Raw genomic sequence first — 14,554 nt, 5'->3', positions numbered from 1 at the left:
AGAGCTGCCGGCTGCCCGCGACGGCGGGAGGACGCAAATGGGCAGAACGAGGCCGGTGTGGCTGCTGGCGAGGAGGCAGCGGTCCCGGGAAAGGGCGGAGCGCCGGGGGGGGGTCCTCCCGGCGCTGCACTTGCCACATTAACTCGGCGCGTCGGAGACGGCGACACAACTTTCTGGGTCTGCCCCGGGTGGCGGCGAGAAGAGCCTCTTCTCCGCTCTGCTCGCCGCACCCCCAGCGGACCCCAGCGGCAGCGGGAGCCGCGCTCCGGCGGCAGCAGAGTCGCGGTTGCTCCCGCTCTGGCCCCGGCGAGGAGGGCTGACCCTGGGAGCCGGGCGGGCATGTCTTTCGCTTCCAGCCCCGCTGAGCGGGGCGCACGCCGCCTCTGAAGGGGAGCGTGTGAGCCCCGCCGCCTCCCGGCCATGCGGCCCCTCCGCGCTCCCCTCGCCTTGCTCTGCCAGGTGCTGAGCGCCTGGGCTGCCTGCGCCCTCGCCCCGGCTCCCGTCGCGGCCGCTGGGCCGCCGGCGCCCCCGCAGCGCGCCCGCTCGCAGCCAGCCCCGACGCCCCTCGCCCCGGGCCGGCGGGCGGCCGCGGCGCTCCCGGGGCGCGGAGCGCTCCCTCCCGGGACCGGCGGAGCGGAGGGACCGGGCGGCAGCTGCGCTCCCCACGGGGCGGCGGGGGCCGGGCGGCGGCGGGCGCGGAGCAGCGATCCCGGAGCCGGCGCGGCGGCGGGGAGGGGCGGGGCGGGCGGGCCCCGCTGGCTGCCCCTGAACGGTTCGGCAGGCGGCGAGGGCAGCGCCGGGGGCCGCGGGAACGCCACGGGGCGCCGCGCCCGCCTCCGCAACCCCTTCTACCCGCTGACCGAGGAGTCCTACGGCGCCTACGCCGTCATGTGCCTCTCCATAGTGATCTTTGGCATCGGCATCATGGGCAACATGGCAGTGATGTGCATCGTCTGCCACAACTACTACATGCGGAGCATCTCCAACTCTCTGCTGGCCAACCTGGCCTTCTGGGACTTCCTCATCGTCTTCTTCTGCCTGCCGCTGGTCATCTTCCAGGAGCTCACCAAGAAGTGGCTCCTAGAAGACTTCTCCTGCAAAATCGTCCCGTACATCGAGGTAATGGCTGTGGGTGGGGATGCGCGGCCCCGGGCGTTTTCGCGCAGTCCCCGGGCGGACTGGCCGCGCTCGCCCGCACGAGGGAACGCGAGTCCCGAGCTCCTCTCTCCGCTGCTCCCTCGCCGCAAACCTGACCTGTCGGTCATTGCTGTCGGCCCGGGGACGTCTCAGTGCGGCGTGGTCTGGGTTTCACGGGCGCTCCTGCGGCAGAGCGGGGCCCCGGCACGGCCCCGCAGTCATCGGAGGCGGCAGTGGCCGCCGCGGTCCAGCGGCACCGGGATTTCTGTGGCTCAAGCTGAGCGCGTCCAGCGCTTCCTGACACTCGCGAGAGTTCTGCCAAACTTTCCTTGCTCCCAGTGATCCTGTAAGGCATCCTCTCAGAATTAGGAGGAATTTCAACTTTTTTGCTTTGCTGTTTTCCTAAAGTCGAGTGAATCAGGAAAGCGGATGGAGGGAATGAGTGGAGTAGCTTGTAAGAAAGTGATTGTAAAAAGCACCATCAGCAGGATGTATGGGCTCTTAATTTATATTTCAGCGTTCAAATTGCACATTTATTTAGCTTTTTCTTTTTCTTTTTTTTTCTCTTCCCTTTAAAAAAAAATACCTCAGCTCCATTTAAACTGCAGCTTCTTGGCAGTTGTTCAAAGGCTCTGTCAGAGAAGCTCCCAGACAGCTGGCCGGAGTCCTGCCGGCAGCGCTCAGGTTGTCTGCTTTATTTACTGGAACTGAACACTAAGGCTTGTTGGTAGGATGGTAGCCTGTAGTTCTGGCTGGCTCTGCTGTATTCCCAAAACCTTATGTTCAACATTATTCTGTAACTGAAAGCTGATGAAATAACTGTTGATCCTCTTGTCCTAAAAACGAGATATTAGAGAAAAAACAAACAAAAACCTAGACAAAAAGTCAACACCCCATCCTCCAAAAAATGAATAACGCAACCTAGTATTAATACAGTGTATCAGTTTCAGCAGAACATTGTTACAGAGTAACACACAGTTAACTTTCAAGTGGTGTTTTTAAGAAAGTGTTGAGAAAGATGACCTGTGTAGCCACTAAATTGTCATTGCTTCTTTCGTATGTGATACAGTTTATTACTGGTGATATTGAACAAAGGGTGGAGCTGTGCTACGCTTAGATGAATTCTAGGCTGGTAGTATACCACTGAGTTTGAAAAACTCAGAGTACACTTAATCAATTTGCATTTAAGAAGACATGGTGCAGTAAATATGTGTTTATTGAGAAACTGAAAGGATCTTCTAAAATTTCTGAATTGGATTAGTGGTGTTTCAAGAGTAACCATTTCAATTACAGTAGATACAGTAGTTTGCGTTTCAAGGACTTTCCTACAGCCACATTTCACGCTTCCTAACATTTTTTGGTGCATCCACATACAAAATAGAAGTAATTCTTTGTAATGCCCATTCTAATTAAAGATCAGTAATTTAAATGATTTGCATGACCACACTGTTCTTCAAACTTAGTTGCTTATGCTGTGCCTGGCTTTGGGCAGTAGAGAGTTTGTCAAACTGAAAGCAGTTTAGCTGAAATGTAGTTGCTGAAATTCAAAACTGTAATCCTGAAAAATGTTCATCTGTCTACTGTGCTCCTTTATACTTCAATATAACCTTATTTTTTCACTTAAAAGTTCTGTAGATGTCTAGAGTTAAAGTCTTATTCAGGAACTGGCACCAGTCCAGTTGGGATGGACCAGTAGCTTGGTCTCTGTCTTAGGCTTAATTATTACTGGTGTCTATAAGTGAAGCATTTTCCTTGTCCCTAAGGTAGTATAATTAACGTAGATCTAAGGTGCAGATATAAAAAAATACAGCCTTGGGGTTCTGCGTTGCTCCCAGAATTGTATATTTTTTATTCAGTGGTCATTAAATATAATATGTATGTAAAGTATATTCATCACCTGAGAAAGTGTACGTAAAAGGCTGGATTTCCCCCTCTATAAATTGTAAGAATGAGTGGCAGATACTGAATGCTACTAGTGGATCATGACTCTTCATGGTTTGCCTTGAGCTTGGCAAGAAGGAAACTATCCTGTAAATCAGAATTTGACCCTGCTGAGGCAGAGAAGGCAGTTAGAGCAAAGGTTCACCACTTTCCAAGTGTTTTCTAACCTCACAGGCATTACACAGTGACACTGACACCACCAGGAGCAATACAGATGGGGAGCATGTCATGAAATCCACCCATGTATATGAGCAGCTGCTGTTCCTTGCTCTGGATTGTTCACAGGAGTACACTCATCCAGCAGCTGAACAACACTGTCTTTTCCCTTGTTACTCACCTGGGCAGGCTCATCCGCTTCTCACACAATGGGAGAAGGATGAAAGGAAAGCTGTAGACAGCTATCTTCAGGAGAGGTTTCCAGACCTTCGTGAAATACAAATAGAAGCATATTCCTGCAGATGGACGAATTTTAAGCTGTCTTTGTTTTCTCTAAGTTTGCCTAGTGTTTGGTTCTTCTAAGTGTCTCTTAGTTCCATGATTTGCATCTCTTTTTGTTACACATCAGTTCGCCTCATCCACTGTTTAGTGAGCTGTATGTCTCACCCAGATTTGTATATCCAGAAATATCTTACTTTCAAGCATCAAAGACCCTTATTGGCTTGAGCCCTCTGTCATACCAGCTTGTACTTTCAGAACTAGGGAACAGGGGATGTCTGATTATCCAGATCAAGTGATGCAGTGATCACAGCATTTTAACATAATTCAGACATGCTTTGTTTTATGTCAAAGGTTTCAAGTGACTCCGGTGAGATACCTTGAGTTTTCTTTGTTTAAACCTCTTGAGGCCAACTGGTTTTTATTTGTGCTGTTTAATGGGTACTGTGCAGAATTTCAACAAAGCATCTGTTGCCAGTGATAACACATATGCACACACAGTCTGGGGAAAATGTTTTATGGTATCTTCATGTACATTAGTATAGGTAAAAGTTGAGTTTCCAGCAGTGGAAGGTCTCCACAATATTTAATTTAAAGCGCAGTTTTCCTAATAAATACCTAATAAAGATCTGTGACAAGTGCATTAAGTAGTCATTTCAGCCATATATTGTATCACAGTTTGTTCATTCTAACCCGCAGGTTTGAGTGTACTCAGAGGGAACTGAAAAGAGTTTTAGAATAACTAATGCAGCTACTCTGCCCATAAGGATGTGTGGAGATGTGCTTTTCCTCTACAGTTTTAATCCTCTGCTGAACTGTTCTTAAAATTTTGCCACTTTTCTGCAGATGGCTCGGAAGTTTAGTTTTTGTGCATGTCTGAAGTGTTTACGTGCACACTGTGCTTATTTTGTCTTTCATATCATTTTCTCAGCATCACTCAGAATCAGGAGATATGGGGTAAATCAGAATACAAAGACAATGACTTTGGCTGATACCTGCTGATGTGGGACCCTTTTCATTTTGTTTAAGCACACACAGTCTTTTGAGCAATGTAGTTCCCTACTTACAGATTTATTCTAGGCCTTAATAGAAAGAAGTGGATGTAGTGGATGTAGACAAAATCTGTACTGGTACTGTGCTTCTGAATATTTTACAGCTGTTAGTACTGTGAAGTAGAATTGCTATTTTTTTTATTTTAATTCTGGAAGGTGGTAATGAAGAGATTAAATAAGTTGTTTAAGGCCCAGAACAGCTTGCTCAATATGACAAATGTCAGCTAGGACTAGAAAGTATCTTTTGGAAGCTTGCTTAATTTGTGTGCATTCCGCTTTTGGGGATTACACTGGAAGCTCGATGAGTTTGGAGGGGTCATTGGAAGTAGGCATCCCATTCTATGCCAGCAAATTGCATCCAGCTACTTATAGTGGAGTAAAGATTTAGAACTGGGGAATAGTCTAGAGTGAGGGCTTGGAGAGGCTGATTTACTGCCCTGTGCAGTCCAGCACAGACCAAGAAGTTGCTGAGGCCAGTAATGGTACACAGCTCTCTGCTCAGTTCTGGTAAATATGAGCCCCTCTGCCTTTCTCATACACCTCACAAAGAAGAGAAAGACAAAGTTTGTGGTGTCTTCATATGGACCATATCATGCATATGAGATGGGCATGGCTCTGGAGCAGTCTGACAGGGAAAGCCTCTGAAAAAGGATGCTCAGTCTCTGCATGTGCTTTTGGCAATCAATTTGTGGCATCACTCCTGTTTCTGATGGGTAACTTCCAGCTCAGGAAAGCTATCACAATTAGTATTCTTAGTGGAAAGCATAGGGATTGATTTGGCCTGGAATATGAATTACTCTCTTTCCCTGGAGCTGACTCTCCAAGGCAATTTGAGGTGAGGCTTTTTCCTCTTTCTCTGTTTTACTTGACAGAGGTAAGTTAGAAGCACAGAAAAAGTGGCCATTCTCTGCCTGTTCCAAAGCTGTCAGAAGAGATCTCTATTTTAAGTTTTACTTTGGGGAAGCAAATATGTTTTTTATGGGAGTATATAAAAGCTGTGTATTTTCTGTCTTTTCTGTGTCTTTTGATGTGCGGCATCTTCTTTGTGTCTCTGCTTTGACTCTAGTCAGAGCTATGCTCCTGAACCTCCAGTGAGTCCTCTGGGTCATAGGCAAAGATACTCAGAGATGTTTGCAGTTTCAAAGCTTCTTCATGAGAGTTTTCTAGGGCAATGGCTACATGTGTCTTTTACTGAGCAGAATAACTTCAGCACTTATCACACAATAAATAATTATTTAAAGCAGAAGTGTTAATATATCTCTGCCCTTTAGGTATTAATGGCACAATGATAGTGTCTGCCATGTTGGTTGTTCTGTTAGTCTTTCTTTCCTCTGCAAACCCTGTCTGCAGGGTCTTCTAAGTTGTCCATAAAAATTTGCCTTTGGCTAAACTTTGCATATGGCATTTCAGCATGAAAATGAATTTGTGTCAGAGTAGGTCTAAAATTGGGTCAGTAATATTTAAGTTACATATGTGTGGAGAGGAAAAGGCAGCATCTGCTATCCCAGCATCAATGACTGCTCTGAGCATTGGGATGTCATTTCTCCATATGACAGGATTTTTTCCTGCAAAACAGGAAGAAGCAGATTTTTAGCAGTAGTTCATGTTGTTAATATTAAGAATTAGTCCAGGAGTCCCTTATGTAGCATGATGAGAATTAGATCCTCGGTGGAGATGACACTTGTTTCTGTATTAAAAAAAAAAAGTAAAATAAATTTACCGATATGGTAGCATGGTAGAGTGCAAACAGGAAAATGAACAGAAATTAAATCCTTTTGTGTTTTGTGATTTTTCCAACCCCCAGATAAGCATGTAGTGTAATAATGAGTATTTCCAGTGCCCTGATGGTCTGGTTGGCTTTCGCTTCCAGCAGAATTCAAGAGCAGCTCATGGAATTGGATTCCAATTCTGAACAGTATTACTCTTAGGATATCATCATGGCTAGGCTTGGCAAACGAGGATTTGGGTCTTAGCATATAGAAGAGGATAAATATCACACAAAGCATGTGTGCTCTGTGTCTCCTTGATGTAAATGTTGATAGTACTACAGAGGAAACTACAGCATTGTACCCATTGTTCAATGTGTGTAGAACATCTCTGTGATAGTAGTTTCCAGAATTACCATCTTATCTTTTAGATAGTTAAAGTGATGTCGATTTTTATCCAGGATGCATAAGCGAATTGATAGTGTCAGAGGGGTACACTGGCACCAGTTCTCCTTAGCTACTGAATTACTTTTGCCACACCACAGTAGTGTTTCAACTGAGTGACCCTTCCCTATTTTAAAACATAAAGCCATTAATGTTTAATAACACTTCTTGGAAGGAATACTGTGAGACTTATTTTTTTTCTTTCATAGTAATGACTGTTTTTCTTGCTTTTGTTTTGTTGGGGTTTTTTTGTTGTTTTTTTTTATTTATTTATTTATTTATTTATTTATTTGTTTTGTTTTGGGTTTTTTGTGAGGGGGTGGGACTTTTTTATTTGAAGAACAGAAACCAGAAATTTAGATAAATGTTAAATAATTATTTGCAGTAAAATGATCTTATTTTGCAATAGTCCAGTCTTGTTACTGGACTCTCTACTGTAAGTGTAGAGTTGCACAAAAAAAAATGTATTTTGATTTGTTTATTTATCTTAGGCAAAACTGACAAATTTGGAGGAGCCCCCATGGTATGTTGCATTAACATGCTCTAAAGCTATGAAGTTTGATGTGCCTATAGAGCAGCCATAATAAAATGATAGACTATAATGGCTTGAGGGAGAAATTAGTCGTTTATATGATATAATAGGAATGGATATAAAGAGTCTACAGGGTGTTACTGAGAGCTCAGAGATGCCCTGGCTAGTAGTTATCAACCTTTTCTGTAGTTCAGCTTTCCCATTACAACAGGAAAATTTTTCTAATACCCATCTTGCCTTGTAACAAAGGAAGGAAGAGTGCCTTGTAGTTTAAGAAACTCTGTGTTATCCATATCAAGTATATTCCATCTTAGAAAATCCAGTTTCAGCTGGTAGAAGCAGCCACTTCTTGTAACACTTCTAATTTATCTTGTTCCGTATAAATTTAGTCTGCATTGTTTCCCCTCACTTTTCCATCAGGTGTGCTTGAGAACATGATGCCTGAGATGATTAATGGCCCCTCTCATTTCCAGCCTTGAGTTGTTCACGGCCAGTTGATTTGCATTTTGTTACATTCACTGTCCTTTGGCTTAAGTAACTTTTGTATCTCAAGATAGATTTATCTGTAGATAGCAGCAATATCACTTCTTGGTTTTTGTCTCACTGGATGGAATGACCCAACCTCTGTTTTATATTCACTTACAGAATTTGGTCTTTGTTGACCTTTTCACCCAAGTCACCTTTTCTGATTTCCTTTCTGGTTTTCATCACCTTTATCTGATCAAGCAGAAATTAGTGAGAGAGAATTGAGTCTTATTTCCACAGCCCTTGCTCACTGTACTACATCTTCACTGGTCAGCCAGAGACACTACTCCTAGAGGCCAGGGCCAAGAGCCATGGGACCACAGTAGGGAGAAGTAGGACAAGCCAGGAAAGGCCTGAAAACATTTCAATAATTGTTAAAGTTTGTAAAAGGGGAATGAATATGTTGGAGGGATGGGCAGGAGAAATGGTACAATAACCTGAGCATTTCATGAGTGTTTACTGGTGGTTTTCTCTGGGCTCAGTTGCCCAAATCAGTTTGGACACAGTTGACTAACAGCGTGGTGAGCTAATGACCAAAGGTTTATGCAGTGTCTGGAATGAGCATCACAGTGCCCACTAACATCCTTGTCAATGCAAGAGACTCTCCTTGTAACGATAATGTCATCCTGTGTATGTGTATGCTGTAGCTGGTAATCCCTTCTACAGTGATTCTCTGCCCAAATAGTGTGGGTATTTCCTCAAGGCAGGGGTTCCTTCACCACCTTCTCAAAGCAGATTGGTGGTCCTTCAGTTGGAAACTTGGGGGCTTCTCTGATTTCATGTAAAAAGGGAAAGTTGTAAACTGATGTCATCCCGAATGTCTAGAGACTGCAGGAGAATCTTCATAGGGACCATATGGTAATAAATCAGACAACTAAGTGATGATCAAAAACTACTGAGCCTGAGTTACCCTTGCCTTGCCTCATTTCCTGCCATGTTGTTGGAATTAAGACTGCAACAGCACATCAGACACTCAGCTGTTACAACAAGAAGAGCACCATTAAACTCCATGCAGCTTTGTACCACTTTACGACTTGTTAATTTGTGCTTTACCTACTCCCTGTCAAGTGAATTATCTTCATTCTGTGGTTATTTCAAGGCCATGTATCATATTAAAAAGGAAACTTCTCTGACTTCTTCCACACTTTCAGCTTAACTCTAATTAGTAGTATGACTGGTATGAAGAAATAACCCTAAACTGAAATTGTGTGAACATGCAGAATGCTTGTTCAGTTCTCACCCACATAGGTTTTGAGTAGCACCCATTGATTTTGCTGGCTATTACTTATAGTCTGCATTGTGGGAAAGTAATCTAACCCTTAAATTGCTGTACTGTATTTAAACAAGTCAGCTGGAGTGAATCTGTGTTCATCTGCTTGTGTGATTGTATGGGTTTTGCAAGCTTTTCCATTGCTTCACTAACTCCACTGATCTATAGAAAATAGGAAACCATTGCCTGTTCCAGAGAAACACTGGCTTTGTTTAGCTCATTTCATCAGTAAATCTATAGGAGAGTTTTCAAAGCCATCTTCCAGTATTCTTAGTTGTTTCCTCTTGCTCTATTTCACTGTCTTAAACCTCCAAGTTGCTGGTCAATTAATGTGACAGGAGCCCCGTAGGTTATGTTTGTTCACGGTAGGCATGTCTTCTTTCATTAGTCCAGCCCTAACAGCTGTAGAGTTTTAATGTCTTAGCTGCTGTGTAACAGTCTGTTTGCAATGAAATGCTAAAGCAATAGAAGTGTGTGTGCTGGGGGCAGGGGAGAGGCTTATGTAAGAGCTGAGAGGGAAACTGTTAATTTACAAAAACTCAGCCTTTCTTCTGTTCTGCTGATTTTTATTTCCATCCCTATTTATTTCTGAATTTCAGTTATTTTCCTGTCTCCTGTAATTGTAGCAAGCTGTCCTGACACTTTTGTTATTCATCTTGCATATTCAGGCTAAAGGTTTTGCTGTCACTAAGAAATTTGAATACTCCTCACACATTTGAATGTTTTGGAAACAAAGTCACTAATCTTGAATTTACAAATGTCACTCTCAGCTGTGATGCTGAAAAATCGTATTTCATTAGCTAGGTTTATCACTGTTCATTAAGATTTCCCTGTAACTGTAATTTTTCTTTAATTGTTTTTATTTTTTGCTGTATTTATCAAGCTTTCTTTGAATCTTGACAGACAGTTTAACTTCCTAAATCAATATGTTTGCCTATTAAAAATGTTTACAGTACTGCCTTGTCATCATTAAATATTCCTGCAAGTTAATTAGTAAGAGATTGCATCTTACTTGTTCAATCTTTTAGGAAGCTGCTTCAAAGAATTCTCCAACCAAGCTAATGTCTGACAGTTCTAATCCCAAGTGCCTAATATTTTCCAGTGATATTCAATTTTAGCAATCTGATATGGCCATTAAATATGGAAGGCCAAAATTAATGATACATTTATATAAATGTGCATAATTGTGCTATCTATCTTTGCAGAACGTTTTACAAGAGATGCATAAACAGTAATATTTCAATATTATGGTGGAAATCAGAAAATGTTTTTTTATGTCTGCCTGTATGAAATTGAAATCTATCATTACACATCAAATTTTGATAAACAAATTTATAGTGAACTGCCCAGTATTACCTTAGATTTCCCAGTTAATTGCACAGACACATGGTTTATTCATGATAAAAGTAAACATTCTTTACATTTATTAGGAATGTTAGTTAACAGTTTCTTTTCTTCTGCATCAACACATTTGCAGCATAACACAAGCATACAAACCCAAGAAAATAAGTGAATTAAAATGCAACAGGGCACTTAATCTTTCTCCAATTGAAGTTAATGGGCATTCTGCTTTGAATTTGAACTGAAGTTGAATTTATTGTTAATAGAATTAGGCCAAAATGTATATAGTCATTTTGCAAATTTCGTTTTTATAAAATTGAATTATAAGCAGGAAAAAATTATAGGAAATGATGACATGACAGTACAAGATATCTACTCATACATAGAATGATGGTTATTAAAGCTAGAGAACATAAGCATTGCTCTGTACTTTTTTCTCACAGTGTATAATTGAGAGTTCTGTCCAATCCATCGTTAAATCATTTAAAGAATGAAACTTTGTCCATTTCTCCTGACCTGCAGTACACTCTCCCACAGGATGTTTCCTATGAAATTGAGCCTGGATTTTCCTGTAATTTTTTTTCTAAATAAACTGTTGAATACAGATTATTAGAGCTCAACTATTATAGTGAAGGTTCCAAAGTTAGACTTGGGAAGTCTGAGGATTTCAGGTATGATTTCTTTGAACTGACAATATGGGGTGGCTTTATGTGCCTACATCCCATCAAAATTTCATTTAAAAGTCTAAGTCCACAAAATTAGTTGTTGGACCCTACTCAATTCAGTAGGTGCCTAATCCAATCCCCAGGGTTTCTAAGTTTTGTAGATGTGAAAGGTTTCAATGTTATGATCCCCTGCATGGTTGATAACTTGTGTTGGTAAGTTCGTCCTTCTGATGAAGGAAGACGCTCCTATCTCCCCTTTTGATTTAAGATTCCAACCCCTGTGGTAGAACCAATCTTTATGAAAAACATCCCTTAGAAAAAAGTGGGGAAGGAAAGGGTTTAGTTTTAAGTTTTGCTCAGTTCTTCTATTTTATTTTCCACTCAGAGTTGCACAGGTGCTTGCTTGGGTCTCCAGGAGAGGATGACACCAAGCTGGAACAAATATTTTTAGGCAGAAAAGTAGAAGGGTGTACTCTTTCAGAATGCATGCTGGATGATAGCTGAGCAAACACTGGAAGTTAAGTTCTGTTTGTGATGTTTCTTTTGGTGGTGCTCAGCACCATGGTGCTTAACTGTCTCCTACACTGATACCCCTAAATTATGTTTGCCTTTGCCTTTGCTGGTCAAGTGGCTAGACTTGACTGGTGTTCCAGAGTACAAATTGAGCTATCTCTATGGAAGAGTATAAACCTCTTCCAGAGAACAGCTCAATGGTAAGAGCCTTCATCCAATGTACAATGTATTAATTCCCTCTTCAGCCTGAATGAGTTCAGGCCTTCATCTTCTGTCTCTAAGAAGACTGCCATCAACAGGGAAACAGGGGACTTTTGAAGGATATGATGTTTTCCCACTCTCCACTGATTAATGGACTGTACCCTTGTAGCTGTCTTTTCTCATTTCCCCCTTTTCCCCCTTTTTCCTTCCTTTTTTTTTTCCCAGATAGCACCTGTATTAACTTGTGTTTCCTTTCCTCCTTCTCAGGTGGCCTCTCTTGGAGTCACCACATTCACACTGTGCGCCCTCTGCATTGACCGGTTTCGTGCTGCCACCAACGTGCAGATGTATTATGAGATGATCGAAAACTGCACCTCGACGACGGCCAAGCTGGCTGTCATCTGGGTAGGTGCCCTGCTGCTGGCACTGCCAGAGGTGGTGCTGCGCCAGCTGGCCAAGGAGGACCCCGAGTACAGTGGCAGCCCCCCAGGTGAGCGCTGCGTGGTGAAGATATCCACCACGCTGCCCGACACCATCTACGTGTTAGCTCTCACCTACGATGGGGCACGACTCTGGTGGTACTTCGGCTGCTATTTTTGTTTGCCTACCCTGTTCACTATTACCTGCTCCCTGGTGACAGCGAGGAAAATCAGGAGGGCTGAAAAGGCTTGCACAAGGGGGAACAAGCGACAAATTCAGCTGGAAAGTCAGATGAACTGCACAGTGGTGGCTCTGACCATTTTGTATGGGTTTTGCATCATTCCCGAAAACATTTGCAACATTGTGACTGCCTACATGTCCACAGGGGTCTCTCGACAAACTATGGACCTCCTCCATCTCATTAGCCAGTTCCTTTTGTTCTTTAAGTCCTGTGTTACCCCAGTTCTCCTCTTCTGCCTCTGTAAACCTTTCAGCCGGGCCTTTATGGAGTGTTGCTGTTGCTGCTGTGATGAATGCATCCAGAAGTCTTCCACAGTGACAAGTGATGACAATGACAATGAGTACACCACGGAACTGGAGCTCTCTCCTTTCAGTACCATCCGTCGCGAAATGTCCACTTTTGCCTCCGTGGGGACTCACTGTTAATTTACCTTAGGACTTTTTATTTCATGTATCTTTTTCCTTTTTCTTTTTTTTTTTTTTTACTTTATATTTTTCTTCTTGAAACAAAATGCAGGAAAAAAATTACTGTTGAACACTACTCTCAAAACCAATCTGTGTATTAACCGTCATGCTTTGGAAAATAATTTGTTTGGTTATTAAAAGAAAAGAGAGACAAGGAGAGTCAGCACTCAGTTTTAAGTCATGATATTTTGTATGGTGCTAAGATTTCATTGCTTGGGGAGGAAGGTCCATATCGATCCACTTTTATTTAATTCCATAGTATTTTTTTTGATAATCACTGCAAAATGATTTGTAGACATTGTGGGCTTTGCAAGATGGTTCACGTAAAAGTTGTGGTGGAAAGTATTTGAAAGTAGTTTTAATCCAATTACTGTACACTATTGTGAGAGGACTTGGACTTCAGAAAATTTATAAGTAGCATAAAAATAAATGAGGCTTTATTCTTTAACTTCCTTGTCAATCTGCATTTAACAAAGACATCTATGAGTACTATTAAATTCCTTTAATAAGTAAAAAAAATCTTTGCATAAAATAATATAGATGGCAATATTTAATTAACATTTGGGTACTTACCCTTGGAGGATATAATTACAGTGTTCAAGGAAGATGGTTATAATGGTATTAGATTTATATGAGTGGGTTTTTTTAATGTTATATTATGAAGGTCCAGTATGCCTCATTGAAAATTTTTTTAACCTGCAGGTATACAAAATCTGAGTTATTTTATACTTCTTACAAAGAAACATTCATTTTATCATTGCATTTTGTCTTGTGTGGTTTCAAAATCAAGTTTCTTTCCAGTTTGATATTGGTTTTACATTGGAATTTTGTCCTCAGTCTCTGTATATATAGCTCCTACTAGCTTCAGTGAGTCTCATTGCAGAGGAAGGCATTTTTTGCCAGAGGTTTGCTGACAATAAATGTGAGGGACTGAAACATGTGGAGAGTGAATTCCTTCTTTTTTAAAAGGTGTAAACACACTTGGATGCTTGGGGCTTGACCCAGAGCCCATGGCAGTCAATGGAAAGGTTTCCATCAGTTTCAGAGGGCTTTGAATCAGACTGGCATCTCCTATTTATTCTGGGATGTGTAGCATGAATATTAATCACAGGGACTCTCTATACTGATTATAAATCATGCTGCCCTCACAGAGACGGCTATTCATGAGCTGCTCACAGCTCTGGAGCTGTTTTTGAGAGCCACAGTGTGTTTTGCTGATGGCTTCTTGCTGTTCACAGAGTCGTTAAAATGAGGGTATGTCAACAATGCCAGCAACAGTGTGATATAATAAAATTTAAAGTTGTTATAAGCAAGCCAGGTTAGAGACTGAAAAGTGCCTATCCTTACCAGCAGAGCTTATTTGCCCCACTTCTTGGCTGAAGTAGACAGGCTATTCTTGGCAGGCAAGCTGGCTCATAATTATACTGGGCAGCAGGCTGAAGTGAACTTACTGAACACTAAGGAACTGAATTTGTTATAGTTAGCTTATATTTTAATACTAATTAAATAAATAGTGCAATTGCAATCGTATGAGCAGAAGTAAAATCACATGCATTCGTACTTTGAAATTAACAGTAAATGTAACTGATGTAATCTTACCTCCTGATACCTGCCTCTAACTGTGTTAAAGAACTTACTGTAACTTCTGGAAAGGAGTCTAATTTTTG

At 42.1% G+C, this 14,554-nt stretch overlaps 1 protein-coding gene across 1 annotated transcript; it reads left to right on the top strand.

The window, feature by feature from the left end:
• The first annotated feature begins 420 nt into the window (after positions 1-420).
• GPR37 (G protein-coupled receptor 37) lies at positions 421-13,825 on the top strand. The gene is made up of 2 exons (XM_017818157.1): positions 421-1,119; positions 12,030-13,825. The coding sequence occupies exons 1-2, from the start codon at positions 421-423 to the stop codon at positions 12,846-12,848; spliced, it is 1,518 nt and encodes a 505-aa protein (XP_017673646.1). The 3' UTR covers positions 12,849-13,825.
• Positions 13,826-14,554: the final 729 nt, after the last annotated feature.

This window comes from Lepidothrix coronata, unplaced genomic scaffold, assembly GCF_001604755.1.
Source record: "Lepidothrix coronata isolate B3197 unplaced genomic scaffold, Lepidothrix_coronata-1.0 Scaffold66, whole genome shotgun sequence".
Classification (NCBI taxonomy): domain Eukaryota; kingdom Metazoa; phylum Chordata; class Aves; order Passeriformes; family Pipridae; genus Lepidothrix; species Lepidothrix coronata.
The sequence above is the reverse complement of the archived record's forward strand: the minus strand, read 5'-3'. Positions and strand labels throughout refer to the sequence as shown.